The sequence below is a fragment of the Aedes albopictus genome, chromosome 2 (genome assembly GCF_035046485.1).
Source record: "Aedes albopictus strain Foshan chromosome 2, AalbF5, whole genome shotgun sequence".
In the NCBI taxonomy this organism is placed as follows: domain Eukaryota; kingdom Metazoa; phylum Arthropoda; class Insecta; order Diptera; family Culicidae; genus Aedes; species Aedes albopictus.
Window position 1 is genome coordinate 346,571,998 of NC_085137.1, and position 19,898 is coordinate 346,591,895.

General features: G+C 37.7%; 1 protein-coding gene across 6 annotated transcripts in view; it reads right to left on the reverse strand.

Moving 5' to 3' along the window:
* The window catches only part of LOC109430901 (cell adhesion molecule Dscam2), a 124,307-nt gene that overhangs the window by 86,582 nt on the left and 17,827 nt on the right, over positions 1-19,898 (reverse strand). For 4 of the 6 annotated variants that reach the window (XM_062852671.1, XM_062852668.1, XM_062852670.1 and 1 more), the window contains exons 2-3: positions 16,367-16,815; positions 3,980-4,124 (exon numbers count right to left, since the gene is read on the reverse strand). In XM_062852671.1, coding sequence (XP_062708655.1) covers positions 3,980-4,124; positions 16,367-16,595 — 374 coding nt within the window. In that variant the 5' untranslated portion in view covers positions 16,596-16,815. Of the gene's footprint in view, positions 1-3,979; positions 4,125-16,366; positions 16,816-19,898 lie in introns of those variants that run through there. The other 2 variants (XM_062852669.1, XM_062852666.1) reach the window with 1 other exon arrangement.

Consider the following 19,898-nt stretch of genomic DNA (forward strand, 5'->3'; position numbering starts at 1 on the left):
CTCTAGAGATTTCTCCAGGAATTCCTACAGGCATTCCGCAAGGTATCCCTCCTTGAATACCTCCAGTAATTCCTTCAGGAATTCCTCCATGAATTCTTCCAGCAATTCCTCTAGAAATTCATCCAGAGATTCTTCCTGGAATTGCTCCAGTGATTCTTCAAGGTGTTCCTCTCGGAATCCCTCGAGGATTTCATCAGGGATTTCTTAGTCTGTCTGTGCGAGATAATCGAAGATGGTGTAATAAATAAATAATAGGTTCCTCCAGAGATTCCTCCAGGGATTCTTTCAGGATTTCCTCCAAGGATTTCTTCAGGAACTGCTACAGGGATTCCTTCAGGAGTTCCTCCTAAACTCTTCTAAGGATTCCTTCAGGATTTATCCAAGAGTTCTTTCTGCGATTCCTTCAGTACTTTCTCCAAAAGTTCCTCCAGAAATCCCTCCGGCAGTTCTTCCAGGGGTTCCTCTAAGAATGACTCCAGGGATTCCTTCGAGAATTTCTGCAGGGATTCCTCCAGGAACTCCTTTACAGATACCCTCAGGAATTTCTTTAGAGCTTTCTCTAGTAATTCCTGTAGAGATTCCTCTAGGAATTCCCTAAGGAATTCCTTCACAGATTCCTCCAGTGATTCATCCAGGGAATCCACAAGAAATTTTTCCAGGAGTTCCTAGAGATTTCTCCAAAAATTCCCACAAGCATTTTTTCAGGAATATCTCCAGTAATTCATCCAGGAATTCTTTCAAGAACTGCTCCATTGATTCCTTCAGTGACTCTTTCTGGGATTCTTCCAAGGTTATTTTCAGGGATTCCTCCAAGGATTCTTTCAGGGATTCTTCCAGGGATTCCTTCAAGAATTCATCCAGGGATTCTTCCATTCCATGAATTTTTCTAGAGATTTTTCTATGAATTCTTCTAGAAATTCTTCCAAGAATTCCTCTCGAGATTACTTCAGGAGTTTCTCTAGAGGTTCCTTCGGAATTGCTTCCCAAGTAACACACTTGTCACAGAAGAGTCATGGTGGCGCAACTTTTTGTTGCGCACAAGCCACTGTGACTAACTTCTAAAAAATAAACACTTACTTGCTAGAAGTTAGTGACAGTGGCTTCTGCGCATCAAAAACCTGCTCCGCCGTAACTTCCGTGACAAGTGTGTTACTTGGGTTTAGAGATTCCTCCAGGAATTCCTCTAGATATTCCACTAGAAATTTTGCCAGAGATTCCTCCAGGAGTTCCAACATGCATGTCTCTAGGGAATGCTCTAGAGATTCCTCCAGGCATTTCTCCAGGAGTTCTTCGAGGAGTTCCTCTAGGGATTTCCATATAAATTCCTCCAGATATTCCTCTGAATATGCCTCCGGGCATTCCTCCAGGCTTTCCCTCCGGGAATTTCTCCACAATTTCGTTCAGGAATTTATCAAGGGACTCTTTCAGGCATTCCTTCAAGAAGTGCTACAGACATTACCCAGAAATTACTTCAGGAATTGTTCCAGGAGCTCCTTTAAAAAAAAAATTCCAGAAAGTTCTACAGCAATTTCCCTCGAATAATCCAGGGTTTCCTTCTGAACTCTTCCAGAGATTCCTTAAGAAATTCCTGCACGGATTCCTCCAGGAATTCCTGCCAAATTTCCTACAGGAATTCGTGCAGAATTTCCTACAGGAACTCCTCCAAGCATTCCTCGTGGTATTCCTGCACGCATTCCTTCATGAGTTCTTCCAAGAGTTCCTCCAATAAATCTTCCAGGAGTTTTTTTCAGGAGTTTTTCCAGGGATTCCTCCAGGAATTCCTCAAAGGATTTCTCTAGGCATTTTTCAAGGGGTTCCTTTAGGCATTCCTCCAGGAATTTCTTTAGGTATTTCATGCAAGAATTTCTTTAGAATTCTTTCAGACCACTGCGATGCCAACAACGTAATGACTGAAGAACAAAAAGAGGTGTCGCAAAAACAAGCAAGCCTGCAAAGATCAGGTCATCATGGATGCAATCATTGTTGGTCAAGCAACGGAAAAAGATGCTAAGCATAGCGTACATCGACTACAAGAAGGCATTCGAAGCAGTAACGCACTCGTACCTTTTCGAGGTACTGCAGTTGTACAAAGTAGACGTGAATGCCATCAGGCTTATGTAGCACTCGATGGGGATATGGAGCACGTCCCTACAGCAGAGCAGCCGATGCAATTGACTTCAAGGCGTTAGAACGAGCAGTACGAGTGGCGTTCTCCAGGCACCGAATGCCCCATCCAAAGTCGTCCATCGAGAGAGCCACCCTGCCACGCGCAGTAGGAGGAAGAGGCATCCCGATATCCAGGCACTATGCGTCTACCAAATCCAGCAGCTTCATGAAAAGTAGTGCTCTGTATGCGATTACAGCATTCTGCATCTTGGACAGATTACCAGCTGAACTGCGACATCAACACCGTAGATGAGATGTTCGTAACGTGGAAGCAGAAGGAGTGGCATAGGACGCACCTTCATCAACTGGAGCACGAATGCGTGCCTGATGCGGGGTGACCTCTTTTTTGGAAACAGAGAATTTCATGATTGCCATCCATGACCAGGTAATTGCGACGAAGAATTATCGGCGGTACATATCGTACGAAGCCGTGGAGGACCCGTGGGGGACCGCAATGGGAAGTAGGAGAAATACCACACATTACTACAAATACCAACCGGACTGGGTTGCATAAAGCTGTAATGGGATCATGAGATCATTACGGATGTCCGCATCCGTTCCAACAGGCTCGACATTGTGGTTTACGACTGAAGGATGAAGCGGGTAACTCTCGTCGACATCGCTGTTCCATTAGACCATAAGGTCTCCGGCAAGATAACGAAGTTCTACACTCTAGCGGAAGAGTTGAATCAGATGTGACGTCAGGAGGATATTCGTATAGTTCCGATTGTCCTTTCAGCAACTGGAGTTGCTAAGCATTTTTGCTAAGAAGAACTAAACCTTTATAATAACAATTAGACAATACCATGTAGTTGGTAGTTTGGTTAATAAAGCCGCTACCCGAGCAGGAATGAATAACTGACACATAACTGGAGCATACCAAAGTCAGGTATCATACCAAAACCAGGTATTGGTCGGTTGTCCAGGTCAGAGTTTCCCATTGCTCATGTGTACATAAATGTGACAGCGAGCCTCCCACCAAATTGTCTCCCAGCTCTTCAAAATCGCAGTGTGCTGCGCTGCTAGGAGGCTCACGAAAATCTGGTGGGTGCGAGCTAGGCGCATAGCTCTCGGGGAGCTCGTCTCATGCGCTGCGTGAGCTGTTGGTATCTAAGGTGAAAAACAACTTCTTGGTAACGAAGAATCTCAACAACTTTTTTCCGTACACAACTCAAGTGTCTGGTTGGTCTATGTGATACGACTAGGGACTCTCAATGCAAAGGTTAAGGTTTCAATTCTCGTTAGTTTAGGAAGTTTTTGTCGTGAAATTTTCTAATTTAATCGGCGCATGAGACGAAGCTCATGAGCCACATTTTGAGAAAAATGAGACTCACAACTTTCAGTCTCAAAATGTACAGTGCTCCTGGGAGCTCGCTTGCAATGTGGCTCCCGTACATGGGACTACAGCACTTGTACATCAACTCTGGTCCAGGTATTGAAAATAACTTATTTTGGTATTTTGTAGGTATTGATAGAATACCTAAACGAGTTATTCACCGATTATTATTTAGGTATTACCATACCTGAAGTCATTATTCGCGTGTTATGCGCAGGAAACACATCAGTTATTATTTTAGGTATTTTACCTCTTATGCAGGGCTTCTTAATACCTTATTCAGGTTGTAGGTATTCGGTTTTGCATACCTGAGTTTGTTATTCTTCAGCTATTTTCTCCTGCTCGAGTATGCAGAACTAGTTGCTATACAGCAACATTTGTGTTGCCCAAGACAAATAAACCTGGTTTTCATTTTCAAGTAGAAATTTTAAAACAACACACTATCGAGTCCCATTTCAACCCACAGCTTCGACTTACCTTCCATTGGTTGGCAGCGGAAACCCATCAAGCGTCCACGAGATATGCGGCGTTGGATTTCCCTGGGCGGAACACTTGAGCGATACGGCCGGTCCCGGTTGAAGGGTCTGCTCGATAAAGCTGTACACCAGCGATGGCGGGGCATCTGTACAGGAGAATAAGGAAGAGAAAAAAAACCAGACCAAAATAAAAATTCTGCACAGAAAACGAGGAAGTGAGCATTAATGAGCACGGTTGGATAAACAAACCGCAAAGTGTGCTCTCGTCGTCTGTCTAGGATTGCGCCCGAAGTTGGGCGAAAGCCAGAAGCTTCATAGCACAAAATTGGCAAATGAGACCCGTCGCCCGCCGGGCCGCTGACTGCCGGCCGCCATGTCGTGCCGTGCGCCGGCCGAGACGGTTGGAGTGCTTGGCCAGAAGTGGGTTAGGAGGCGCACCAGCAGCGATTTACGAGAGCCGGGCTGATAATTAATTTGCGGTTGAGTAATTTTCTCCGGATCTACTGAGCGCAAAATTTTTGCGGATCGTTTCTTAATGTGACACAGTGGTCGAAGATTTAATTTATTTATTTATGCAATTCAGTATCATAATTTTAATTTTGTACTACTCATTTCAATATCATATAGGCCTACTTTTCCGTACCGGTTCATTATGTAACTGAAATGAGTTGCATAATGAAAAATAGTTGCATAATGTTCATGATGCAACTCATTTAAATTGCATTATGAACATTATGCAACTCAAATGGGTTGCATTATGAAAAAAATCATTGCATAAAATTTTGTGTGGAACTCGCTGCAAAACTCGATTTTTTCAGCAGAGGCTTTCCACGGACCAGCACGAATCCATTTTAATCGATGTTTTTTAATCTACTAAATATTTTTGTACACTATTCCTTTTTATGTGAGAAACCATTTTTTCATATCAAAAGTTCATATTTTGTCTCGACTAACTTTCAAATGGGGCCTATGAAAAAATGTAACACAAGCAAATAAAAAAAATATAACATGGAAACGGCTTGTTCGATCGGAAAGGTGTCTTCAGTAAAGTTGTAGAATAATATATGGCGGCTCTCAGAAAAATACACATTGAAAAATTTATTTAGTTTTTCTTCTGAAAAAACTGAATTTTGTTACTAAAAATTAAATATCTCAAAAAGCTATTTTTCTACCTTCGTGGTTTTTGATGAGAATAAAGTTCACTCTGTTAGCTATCATCTGTAAAACTTTTATAGTGGTAAAAAAATGTATAAAAAAGTTATCGCACTTTGAACATTTTTGGTTGCATTTTTTTAGAGTGTATGACGCATTTCCCGCAAACTCGATTTTGGGGTTGGCAGCACCCTCTCAGAATTCAATGGAATTTTGTAGGTATGAAGACTAGGTACTTTAAAGCAACTTTGTATACTTTGTGGTTTTTTACATTTATCTACACTAATATTCGAAAAGGGCTTAAGTTTTTGACTTTTTTTTACCAAGGTACCGTAATCCGGGGTCAAATTGATCACTTTAAAACAACTTTTGCGGATAGCATTGATGACAATTCAAATATTTCCAAAAGAATCTCTATAAAACCAGTACCCAGTGGATCTCCATGAAACCATGTAACAGAATTTTGTTCAACAAATTTAAACTTTTAGTAAAATAACTCCAAATATGGAAAAAAAATTGATATGCCACTTTGGGGCGAAATTGATCAGTATACAATTAAGCATCGGTTGGAAAGAAAGATATCCTCCTCCGCCTAATTTTGCTCTTCTAAAACCGAATAACGCGTTTAAAATCTTACAACTAGTGAATCAATTGCTTTAAATGCAAAATTAAATGTAGAAATATCCCCCCTTAAACGCCTAAAGGTAGGCAATTTCATTTGAAATAAGTGATTTCTATCACAATAATTGACTGTTTCATCATAAAAAGAACTTATTTTTAACTATTTCATGTTCTGATTAGCTACAAAACTTCCCAACCAAGGCTCTACAAAAATGTTAAAACAGAGAATTTACGAGAAGTCCCATTATCAGTCGATTGTTTAGTAGCAATGATTTCAACTAAATGAGAAATACATTGCAAATTCCTAAAAACATTAAGGCAAGTCTAACTTTTTTCTAAAAATTAAAAGTCTACACACATCTCTAGACATTTACGAGCCAGATGACGTAAAAAGTTTAAGACCATTACGACGCTTAAGAGTTCCTATTATGGTATTAAAATGTAGTACCCAAATGATCAATTTCACCCCGCTGATCAATTAGACCCCGGTTTACGGTAACTTAAAAATAACATGGTTTACAAAAAAGTGTGGTATGGGTGAACTTTTAAGTAAAAACCCGATTTAATCCACCTATGGTGAACAGAACCCTTCTTACACTTATTAAAATTATTGTTGTATTATTTGTATTTAACATATTTGTTTTGTGGAATTGACCATAAGTTCTAGAAAATATTGTGGATTTGGCATCTAGTGGATTGGTTTCCAAAATAGCACCATGGACCATGGACTAAACTACCAGAAATGCCAGACACTTCCTAGAGTCTTGTATGGAATGTTTAAGAAATAGCTTACATATTCTGGAATTTTGTATCTTTTATTAACTGCTAAAAGATCTTGAATCGATTAACAAATGGGTAAGAAAATCAGCGAGATACACTTTGTCTAAATCAGTCAATTAAATTAGCTCCGAAGTACTTGGTATTCATGGTTATGGTGTAAAAACGACAAATATGATATATCTACTAAGTTAATCAGTTTTGGCATTAGCTAGTTATTTTGGCTGTCTGGTTCATCAAAGCTTTCATTTAACATAATGTTAGTTTCCATAAAATTCCTGTGTATTTGTTATTTATAATTTTGTTGAAAACAATAACCTGCTAGTATACACTTTGTATGAGGTCAGCATCATTTATTGAAAAATAATTTCCCATAGACTGGTCAAAAACAAATGCAAGATAACAAGTGAATATAATAAAAAAAGAATTTATTGAAATACTCTTCGTAAGACATCAAATGTCAAATGTCGAATCGAAATAAAATTTCAGGGCCTTATACAAGCATATTGTAGCTTTCATTTGGTGCTTAGAGAACCAAAATCGGTTGACAGATGGCTGAGATATTTATTATGGTACCCTTGGTCAAAAATCTCTCAAAAAGTTAACCTGTATTACTCCCAAGTACTCTTTGAAAGATATCTCGGTAACCAAATGTCCAATCCTAATGAAATTGTATAGGGTTATACTAGAATGTTGTAGCTTTTATTTGGTGCCAGGATAACCGAAATCGGCTGACAGACGGCTAAGATATTTATTATGATACTCTTGGTCAAAATTCTCAAAAGGTTTAGTTGTATAAATCCTAAGTACTCTTCGAAAGATATCTCTGTAACCAAATGTCCAATCGAAATAAAATTTCTGGGCGATCTACTAGGTTGCTGTAGCTTTCATTTGGTGCCAAGAGAACCCAAATCGATTTACAAACGGTCGAAATATTTATTATGATACACTTGGTCAAAAATCTTAAAAAGTTTAGAAGTATGACTCATAAGTACTCTTCGAGAGATATCTCGGTAACCAAACGTCCAATCGAAAAAAAAAATCAATAGCGTTCTACTAGGATGTAGTAGCTTTCATTTGCTTCCAAGAGAACTCAAATCGGTTGAGAGACGGCTGAGAAACGTGCGTGACTTTTTTTGTAACGCACATACACACACACACATACACACATACACACATACACACACACATACAGACATTTGCTCAGTTCGTCGAGCTGAGTTCATTGGTATATGAGACTCGGCCCTACGGGCCTCGGATCGAAAGTCGGTTTTTCGAGCGATATTTATACCCTTCTTATGGGTGTAAGAAGGGTAAAAAGAATTTATTGAAATACTCTTCGTAAGATATCTCAGTAATCAAATGTCGAATCAAAATAAAATTTCAGGGCCTTATACAAGGATATTGTAGCTTTCATTTGGTGCTTAGAGAACCCAAATCGGTTGACAGACGGCTGAGATATTTATTATGGTACCCTTGGTCAAAAATCTCTCAAAAAGTTAACCTGTATTACTCCCAAGTACTCTTTGAAAGATATCTCAGTAACCAAATTCCAATCCTAATGAAATGGTATAGGGTTCTACTAGAATGTTGTAGCTTTTATTTGGTGCCAGGATAACCGAAATCGGTTGACAGACGGCTAAGATATTTATTATGATACTTTTGGTCAAAAATCTCAAAAGGTTTAGTTGTATAGATCCGAAATACTCTTCGAAAGATATCTCTGTAACCAAATGTCCAATCGCAATAAAATTTCCGGGCGATCTACTAGGATGCTGTAGCTTTCATTTGGTGCCAAGAGAACCCAAATCGATTGACAAACGGTCGAAATATTTATTATGATACACTTGTTCAAAAATCTTAAAAAGTTTAGAAGTATGACTCATAAGTACTCTTCGAGAGATATCTCGGTAACCAAACGTCCAATCGAAAAAAAATTCAATAGCGTTCTACTAGGATGTAGTAGCTTTCATTTGCTTCCAAGAGAACTCAAATCGGTTGACAGACGGCTGAGAAACGTGCGTGACTTTTTTTTGTAACGCACATACACACACACATACACACATACACACATACACACACACACACACATACAGACATTTGCTCAGTTCGTCGAGCTGAGCTCATTGGTATATGAGACTCGGCCCTCCGGGCCTCGGATCGAAAGTCGGTTTTTCGAGCGATATTTATACCCTTCTTATGGGTGTAAGAAGGGTAAAAATTGAAATATTGAAAAATCGATTCCTACACGCTAAAAAAACTTAAAAAATAAATTGAAGTCAATTTGGAATACATGCCCATTTCCGAAATTAAATTAATCCTATTTCGGAGAACCAAACCCCACACCAACCATTAAGAATAAAATTAAAAATGGATCAAAGTAATTAAATTGCTATTATCTGAATCTAGCACAATACAAAATGTTTTTTTTTTTGAGTCAAACCAATTTTTGGGTATTTTTTCTCTTATGGCCATAGTTGCTACTAGCAATAGTGAGGACAGGAACCTAATTTGTTTCAACTTAAAACCATTGCTCAGCAGAGCGATCAGCAGAGAAGGATAAAGGACAATTCATTCCAAAACAAATGCTGTATTTGGTCAGTGTTAGATGGCCTTTCAATAAATAAATTAAGTTCAATTTGATTTTGTATGAACTTATTGGACACGGTGTATGTTTCAATTATAAATCTATCCAATACAAAGAATATAATTTAGGATTCTCTTTTGAACCAGAACACCAGATCTGTTACACAGAAATTCAGAATATGAACCAGAAGTCCAATTTCAACCTAAAAGTTTCCTTATTCATAGAAGAATAAAATAAATACTTTGCATTAGATAGACTTGTGAATCAAACCTATGAAGCTATGTTTAATTTAATATATGAAAATATCTGTAAAAAACGCCCTGGATTAAAACTTTTGTTTTCTACCGAAGAGAAACACACAAAATGAGGACATGAAGTATTTGTTGTTAGGAACCGTCCATTAAAGACGTAGCATTTTAGGGGAAGTTTATGATATTGCTTCTATTAGGTATGAGAGAATATACTTTAAGAGGGGAGGAGCTCTCAAAAATTGGCCACTAATGCTACCTTGATTTCGAATGCAATTTATCACTTTTCACAGTTTTTGGCGTCTAATTTTAGAATATTAAGCGATATGGTCAAACTCAAACATTACAGAATCCTTGAAAAAGGTCCAAAAAGGACCGAAACGTTGAATTAAGAAAACATATAGCTGTTTTTGATTGATCAAATTAGACTGAAATGCCAATTAAAGATATCATCCAACGTACAGTCGAACACTCAAAGAAAGTCAAACTCAAAGCAATAAAACAAGTACGACCACGATTCTCATCAGTCAACGAGATTGAAAGTTTTACTACAAATCATTTTATTGCAACAGGTAAATATATCATTTAAAATTAAAAATCAATAATTTTGCTTTCGGGATGAAATTGATCAGTAAATGAAATACCTTTGCATGTGCCAAAAATATGTTTTCCACCTGAATTAACCACCCAGAATGCGAAATGCTACGCAAAACTTTTACGAGTTTTCTCAATTTTAATTATTTAAGTTTTAAGTTAAATAAATTTCAAGAAAACGCCTTACAGTATGCACTTCCCATACTGAAAAAGTGGTTACTTCTGAAAAAAATGCAATTTGAATATTTATAAAAAAATTTGATGATGAAATGGTGTTTAGCAAATACTTGGCAGCTAAAAGCATCCATTCGAATATTCATTACATGTGCGATACAGCCACGGTCACAAAAGTTTGAAAGGGTCTTTGAAATTCGAATAACACGCGATTACGGAAAATATTGAATTTAATTGAGAAATATGTGACTAATTGACTGTAAAACATGTAACTCATCATTCAATAACTCTTCAGCCAAATGATGGTCATTTTCTACAAATTGTTTTAAGTTTAAAGCAATATTTTTAACAAATAAAAATGACCCTCATGTCAATCAATTTCACCCGAAATCACGGTACCTCAGAAATGCTTTTCTTCAAAAGTGCCCATCTTGCGATATATGGCAAAATTTTCAATAATTACAAAAATGTCATGTTTTGCAAATCTAAATAATATTGCTTATTTGCATTTTTTAACTTTCAAAGCGTATTGACATTTTTCAATGTTATGAAAGTTCACATGATTATCTAAAAGTCACCCATTCATAACTTTTTTGTAGGTAATGTCATTTTTAAGTTATATTGAGTAAAAAAGCGGTCAAATACTTTAGCGCTTTTCAAATATTAGTCTAGATAAATAAAAAAAAAAAAAAATAAAGTATGCGATCTTGCTTTAAATACATAGTCTTTATACCTAAGAAATTTCATCGGATTCTGAGACAGTTTTGCCAAACCCCTACAACGAGTTTGCGTGAATTCGTCATACACTCTAAAAACACACATCCGAAAATGTTCAAAGTGCCATAACTTTTTTGCACATTTTTTACCATTATGAAATTTCTACAAATGGTAGCTAACAGAATGAACTTTATTCTCACAAAATATCACGAAGGTAAAAAATAGCTTTTTGAGATATTTAATTTTTAGTAACAAAATTCAGTTTTTTTAGAAGAAAAACTAAATAAATTTTTCAATGTGTATTTTTCTGAGAGCCGCCATTTATTGATTTTTCATTTGCATGTGTTCCATTTTTTCATAGGTCCTGTTTGAAAGTTAGTCGAGACTCCGAAAAAAGTTTTAATATTGATTAGAACAGCTGTGCAAAATTATATGCAAATCAAAAATGCAAAATTAAAAAAAATGGATTTTTTTCGTGCTGCTTCGTGGAAAGCCTCAGCACTCTTCGTATTTATAAATGTACGACTCGTGTTGAAAAAATCAACTTTTTGCAACCCGCTACATAAATAACTATTTTATTCCTTGTTGGGTATCTAAGCTACTGCGACCAGTTGTTGGATCTATTATGGCATATATCCAGTACTATTCAACTCTTGAAAGTTGATGTATTACTTCTAGTGTAATAATCAAGCCTAAGCGTGATCCCAACATGGTGCCACAGTTCAGATGAACTGCACTACAGCATTGCGTTTTGTTCTCCATACATCACAACAATTTGAAATTTATCTAAAAGCATTTGTAGACATAAACATATGAGCAACACTTAAAGGAATAGCCAATTGAGTCTATACCTCAAAAACAACTCTACATACACAGTGACTACTGAAGCACTAGCGTGGCACGCTATGTCCAAAGGGAAGTATTATGAAAAGTGAATGAACCTCAAAGTTTATTCGCTAGAACCGTATTTTGGGTCCTTTAGATTCAGAATATGTGCGATTTAAAATAATTCATCTTGGTTTTTTTCCATACATTTTATATGGGATGAAATTGACCTTAAAATAGCTTTTTTCGACATTTGTATGGGAAAATAGGAAAAAAAATCAAAATTACCAAAAAAAAAAAACAAGATGAAATATTATAAGCCGTACAGATTCGGAAACTCGAGGTCCAAACCTATGATTCTAGGAAATAACAGTTGAGGTACATTCACTTTTCATAATACTTCCCTTTGGACGCCCAGAAGTTTCTACTAAAATTACTTCTGCAGTTTCTTCTGGTGTTCCTCCAGCAATTAATTCTGGGAATCCACAAAAAGAGTGTTTCTGGATTCGCCACGAAGTTCCCTATGATTTATTTTTTGAGAATTCCTCCTTCATGTTATTTTTCAAGGAGTTCTTTCTGAAATTTCTCAAGTTTCTAAGAGCCTTTCTTGGCTTCTTACACGGACTCCTCCTAGGATTCACTCAGGAGTACCTTCATGGAAACTTTTTGGAGTTCCTCATGGAATTCCTCCAAGATTATCAAGATTGACCAGAAGTTGCCTCTGGGATTTATCCAAGAGTTCCTTCAAAGATTCATCCTTTTGGGAATTTCAATCTAGATTGTTTCCGGAATTCACTCTTTTCTTTTGAGATTTCTTCAAAAGTCTTCTGGGATTTTTCAAAGTATTTCTTCTGATATCACTCCTTTGAAAATTCTGACATTTCTCAAGAAATTTCTTCCAAGATTCTCACAAGAAATTTCTTCCAAGATTCTTACAAGAAAGAATCTTACAAGATTCTTACGAGAAATACCGGAAGCAATCACGGTTGGAATTCCCATAAAGTGGAATCTTTGAAGGACCTCCTGGATAAATACCATAAGCAACTTCTGGTCAATATTGGAAAATCTTGGATGAATCCCAGAAGGAACTCCAGGAGGTATCTGTAAACGAACTCCTGAGAGGAACCTCGAAGGAGCTTCTGTAGGAACCCAAGAAAGACTCCAAGGAACTTCTTGCAAAATCTCAGAAGGTTCCTAAAGAAATCATAAAAGTAAGGAGTGAATTCCGGACGGAGCTTCAGGAGAAGTACAGGAAGAAATCAGGGTTGTAATTGCCAGAAAGAGGAACCTTTGAAAGAATTCTTGGATAAATTCCAGAAGCAACTTCTTGTCAATCTTGGTAAATCTAGGATGAATCCCAGAAGCAACTCCAGGAGGTACCCGTAAAGGAACTCCTGAGAGAATCTTCAAAGAAGCTTCTGGAGGAATCTAAAAAGAACTCCTTGAAAAATCACAGAAGAAACTTTTGAAGAATTACCAGGAGGAACTGCTGGAGGAACTAAGGAACGTCTCAACGAATCCAGGAAGATACTGTTTGTGGATTCTCAGAAATACTTCCTGGAAGAACACCGTAAGAAACTACTGGAGTAATTTCAGCAGGAACATCTGGGGGTCCCTCGAAGCAACCTCTGGAGAAATCTTAAAAAGAACTCTTAGATCACTCTCTGAAGCCACTCCTGTATAAATTCCAGAAGGAGCTCCTGAATGAATCTGAGAGAGAACTTAAAAGAAACTCCCGTAGGAAAATCAGAAGTAATTTATGGAGGATTTCAGAAGGAACTTCTGAATAAATGCCTGAAGCCATTCTTGAAGTATTATCACTCTGTATCAGGCGAATTCGCTGTTTTTTTTTACTTACTAAAGTTCACCAAGGGGCCGATGGGCTGTATGTTTACATAAAAATAAAAGAATAAATATAATAAACGGCATTTTTAAAGTGATGGAAATGCATGGTCATTCCATACGTCTGTAAATGAGCACAAAACTTGAAATTTTCAATAAATGCAGCTCAAAAACGACCTAAAGAACATCCCTAATTTTTATATGTTATGTCAGCCATTCCATAGAAAAACGATATAGTGCATCTCCGATTGTCGTGAAACTTGTTGGGCTTGTAGTTCTTCGAAAATAATTAGACCCGTATTTTTTTATTTCGTCATTAGAGTGACCAATTTTAGAGTAACTAGTACTAAAATATATGACTCTCTATATTCAAAAAATCATATCTCAAAAACTAAAAAAACATACATCTCTGATTTTTACGCCAAATTTCCTGAATTTTCTGATAAAAATATAAAACCAGGCTACCTCTTTGGTCCCAAGACAATGAAAACGTGAAAAAACTAATATATTTGCATATTTTATAGTACTCATTACATTTTAGCCCCTTTAACGTATTTTCCCTGAAAACTACAATTCAATAGCTTTCGAACAAAAAAAAAAAGAAGTTTAAAATCAATTGGTTCAAAAATTACGATTTTTTGAAAATTTTTAGTTTTGAAAAACCTTAATTTTTTTGGACTCTCCTATATGAAAATTGGTCATCCTAATAACGAAATAAAAAAAATACGGGTCTAATTATTTCCGAAGAACTACAAGCCCACCAAGTTTCACGACAATCGGAGATACACTATATCGTTTTTCTATGGAATGGCTGATGTAAGAATAGTTAAACTTTTGTTAAAAATATTGAAAAGTATAGTGGTTGAGGTCCAACATTGTGAAAATCATAAAAAACTGATATTTTGATAATTTTGCATTATAAAGCGGTATTTTTTTTTATAAAATCTAGTACCTACTACTAATTTTTTTATTCGTGAAAAAAAGTTGCAAATCGGTCAGTTGGTTTAAAAGTGATGATAGTTCAAATATTATAAAGAAAAAAAATGAGAAATGCCGTTTTTTGGCCACCGTATTTTTGAAATGGCCACCCTAATGGCGAAACAAAAAAAAAAAAATACGGAAAAATTTAATTAATTTTGGTAGAGATCATTCCTACCGCATATGAGCAATATCGGAGAACTTTTCTTTTCGAATCTATTCTTTTCTCATGGAATGGCTGCAATAATCTAATGTAAATTGTTACAAGCTCTTACAGAATAGATAATCTCGATTGAAATTCTATTAAGGAATGCCTATAAAATTCCCTCAATATTCCTTCCAGGAAGGAAGGACTTTCACCAGAAATTCTGCCAGGATGTTCATCATAATACCACTTATGGATTCTATGAATTACCTCATTAGTTCTTTTAGGTTTTATAGTTTGGATTATGTAGTCTTCTACGAATTGTCCCTGAATTCTTTTTTAACCCGATTGATTGATCCTTGTTTTTTTTCAGGAATTCTGTTAGAGAATATGCAAAAAAGAATAGCAATTCCATCAGATATTCCTATAGACATTTCGAAATAGTTTCCGTCGAAAATATATTTGAAAAGTCCTCTATTTATTTGCAAATTGAGCTGTCTTCAAGAATTTCTCCATTAATGCTTTCACAAACGAAAATCATAAAATGATTTATGGAGTATTTATGAAATCCGCCAAAATTTACTCCGTATTTTCTTTTCGACCACTGCGTTCATAACGAGGGAAAACAAATCTGAAACGAGAATTTCACGGATGGAGGATGTGACGATGATGCCCTTTTAAGCTCTGGTCGAAAATTATCATCATTAAAAAGTGTACGGACACGGAATTAGGGTTTGCGATTGGGGTGAGAATTAATTTTTCAAATTTATAATAAACACGTTGGTATCATTGGTGGCAAGGCTGCACCTCGGCGGCGATGCTTGCGGTGGTTTGTGAGCTTTGCCACCGCTCCCCCGCTGGCAATGATTATTTTGGGTTGAATTTTCTTATCCTTATGGCATCGCCTGTTCCGTCTTAATCATTAGGGATGATGTCTTCATGCCGAATTATTGGCACCGGCTTTTTGGAGCACACAGTTGAAAAATTCAGAATCTCATTACCCATTTAATAACCGAAGGCAGTTTATGGTTAATTAAGCTGGATTTAAATTGGATTTCATTAAAATTAGGTAAATAAATAAACGGCTTCGGTTATTTGCTTAGGGCGCTCTATGGGTGCCGCTGTGGCCGGAAACCGACCCGTGCGCAATGTGTGCGACCCCAAAGGCAAACGACGTGTTTGTGCTCGTTTGCGTGGGAGAAATGTAGTTGTTCGGAACCCGGTCGACAAACGCAGCAAGAAGCAGATTAGAACGTACGTTTGCTCCGGGGATTATGCACCATGTTGGATACTAGGTCGTTCTGATTTCCTAGTGACTCTGTTTCGGTCTCCGTGGAACCAAGGGAAAATGAGGCCTAAGAGAGTTGATGGTTTCAAAATTGTCAACGGCTGGCGTATGGCCAATATGAAGATATGCTTGGATTTAGTAGCAGTGTATTTAACCTTATTGCGATGCAGTGATGCTTTTAAGATTCTTCTGATCAAGTCTATTCCGATAATTTGGTCGAATGACGCTTGATCGTAAAAATAATACTAGGCAATTGAATAATAGTAACAAAGCGATTTCAGCGAGGGACGGAATATTGGTAATGTTTATAGTGACAAAAATATATTATAGAAATTTACATAACAAGGATAACTGGAAAAGAGCTTATATTGTTTGACATCAACACAACAGACAATTTGAATTTTTTGTGAACATTTTGAAATTTCTCAAAAACTACTCACCACCAAGCTGCAGTTCGGCGGACGCCTGGAACGAGTCGCCCTCCTGCCGCCGAACGACGCACTGGTACATGCCCTTGTCCTCCTTGGTGACACCGGTCACTTGCAGCGTGTCGCCCACCCTGCCCGAACTGGGCAGCTGGCGGCCATCCTTGAACCAGGTGATGTGCTGCGGTCCGGCCGTCATCCCGTTGGCCGTGACCAAACAGCGGAACTCGGCCATTCCACCCATGTGAACACTTAGCACGTTTGGCGATATCTCAACGTGGATCGGCGTCGACACCGTTAGCCGCAAATCGGCACTGGCTTCACCGCCGGCATTCGAGGCGGAACACTTGTACACACCGCCGTCCTCGGTCGTTACGGCTTCGATGGCTAGGACGGGCCCGAGCAGTCGTATCCGTGGCCCGGATGAGACGGGAATCGGTTCCGGACCGTTGTGGGTGTACCATCTGAAATGGGAAAGAATCGGTGGGAATTAGGGTGATCCGGAAGAAAAGTAACATGAAATTCAAAATTATTTAATTATTTAACATTATAACCATTTTGGTTTTCTCAATGTAGTAAGCCGTTATGTTTCTCCTATCCGACGATTCGGCCCGTTTTGAACTTTTCAGTTTTCACAGTTTCTTTCGTCCAGTTTCGCTTTGTATCACTGTCATATATGTAGGTCAAGATTTGCTCCAGTAGTTTCTCCAAAGTTTCCACCAGGAATTCCGGAAAGAAAAAATCCAATAATTCCACAACAATTTGTGTATCAATTCTTTTTTTAACTCTTCCAGAGCTCTGGGAATTATAAGACACGGACACGTTTAATGCTTCCAGTGAGCTATCCGCTCTTTGAAGCAAGTACGACACTAGACAGCCGACTATCATGCAGCGCCCAGTGGCATAGCCGCAAGCTTTTCCTGACAGCTGGCGGGAATCTAACCCGCACCCCTTAGCATGATGCTACGAAATGCTTTATGACACCAGCCGCACGACCGCAAAGCTTCGAATAGCTTAAAATAACTCTCCGGATTACTCCAGGTATCGTATTGGCTTTCAAGAATGCCTCTAATTTTTTTTATTGAGATTTTTCGAACATCACAATACACTCAGGCAAATAAACCTAAGATTATCATAAGGTCTAACTTATGAAATGGCCTTTAAACAATTCATAACGACCAGAACGATTTTCATAAGGTCGGTCTATGACGCAGAATCGACTCACAGTTTGGCTTTTATACACATTTAGCAACACGATATTCTCAAGCGTCGATAGCCGCGTGGGTTGGGCACGAGCTCAGTGATCTCGACGTTCATGGATCGATTCCAGTCTGCCTGCATCATTTTGAGATTTTTCTGCTCTTTTCATAAGTTTATCTTATGTAATTAGGTCATAATAAGCATGTTCAATTTCCATAAGGTAATCTTATGGCATCCATACATTACAATTATGGCTAAATTTCATAAGGTATTTTGATGAATTTCGGTAGTTTACTTCGCTGAGTGTAGGAGCGGGCGGGTTTAGGGATCGCAGTAGACTGCACGCGCAAACGGCTGCATTTTTCAGCCAGCTGTCACGTTTTGTTCGTTTCCGTGTTTATTATTAATTGATTCCGCCGGTCAGAGAGCAAAATTTTTGGTGGTGCTACGCCATCCGGCGGAGAATAAAATTGTTACTCCAAGAAGTGATTCTGCCGGGTGGATTTGGAGAGTATATGCGGCAGTGGTATGAACTGTTATTTTTCTCTTTGTAATTTGGCTAGTGGTGCTACGGTTTGTTGCCAAGCTAATATTTTTACGCGTACGAAAGTGGTCCTGCCCCACGTCCTGCTCCGTGTATTATTTTGTGGTGTAGATGGGTCTATCGCAATTTGCGTTGGTTTCATCGGATCCCTATAAACCGAATAATGATGAAAGTTTGAGAGCATGAGGACTTCAAAGTAATAATTTTTGGTTGATGAGAGGAATCTGTCACCCACAAAAGTGTTTTTAATGACTTTAAATAAGGTGAAATTGCTAAAGCGTGTTACTGATGCTGATTCTATCTGAAGTTGCTTGAACAAATCTTGTCGTATTGCCGAGGATAAACCGAATGTCCGTGATAAAAGGACAATGCTCAGGACTCCAATAAGAATCAATATGGTGAGATCTTTCTGACTTATTTTTTGTATTTGTACCCATATCAGTGACATTCAAGTATTAGAGGTAAATGTTTTTTTGGGGAGGGTTGGATACCATAACTTTTAATCTCGTTTCAGAAAGCGGGTAAAGGCGCTTAAGCCTAGGCTTGAGAGCCAGGGCATACGGGGTAAATACCGTTGTCCCATCCCAGGATTCCAAAGGACATGGAGTGACGTTAACATTCTTAGCATAGTCACTCCCAACGATGCGGTACATTATTATCACTTTTGAAGGAACGGTTGGTACGAGATGTTCCCGTTTTCTGATTTCAATAACAATACCAACGCTGCACAGTAGGCCTGGCCGCTTGAAATGCTTGTAATGCATCTCTGATGCACTGCAACCATTAATAATGACGTGAAAAATGATAGGAGTAGTCGATCCTATCATTTTCCAGGATTCTTTCAATGAATGGCTGTGTGTGTGTAGACTAGACTAGACTTGAATTTTTTTTAGAGATTTTCCAAGAATCCTACCACATTTCGGAATTCCTCCATAAAGTCTGTTCTTCTGTTCCTCTAAGAAATGCTTCAATTTTTTATTCCGAGTTATCAGCCTAGGGATTCTCTCAAGATTTTTACCTGATATTTTTCCAAGAGATTACTCCGAGAATTCCACTTGAAGAGTTTCCTTCATGAGTTATGTTAGAGATTTTTGCTGAAATTAATTCAGGACTTTTTAAGATATTGTTGTTAAAATCCTATCAGGAACTAATCCAAAAGCTTGTCTCAGGCCACTCAAGCAACTCCTCTATAAATTCCTCTAGAATTAATTCCAGAGATTTCCCCAGATTTTTTTCAGAGACTAAACCGGGAATTAATTAAAATATTGGTCCTTCAAAGAATCTTTCTGGATTTACCTTGGGTTTTACTCCAGAGATTTATTCTGGAGTATTCCTACAGAGATGACAAACGTCTTGGAATCCTAGTTCATCATACCAAAAAAGATCAAATGCACAAATCTCAAGAAGTATATATATAAAGATAGTGTAATTATCTTTTTGTTTTGGTTCACTTTAAATAAGCTTAAAATAAAAGAAATCGGTGCGCTTGTTTTTGTTTTTAATAAATGAAATTTGTGCACTTAAAATTGTGAGTGGGTTCAAAAATCGCCACTAATATCTCTAGAAATTTCTTAAAAGTTTCCTCCAGAAATTCATCCAAACGTATTTCCAGTAGTTTATCCATAACTTCCTGTTCGAATGTATGCAGTGATACCTTTAGGAATCTTTTTTTTTCCTGTTGGGTACATTTTCCACTGCGACCAGTTTTTAGATCTATTGTGGACATCCTGGGAATCCTTAGGAAACAATAATTCCTCCAGAGATTGCACCAGAAATTTCTGTGGATTTATTTCGTAATTTCAC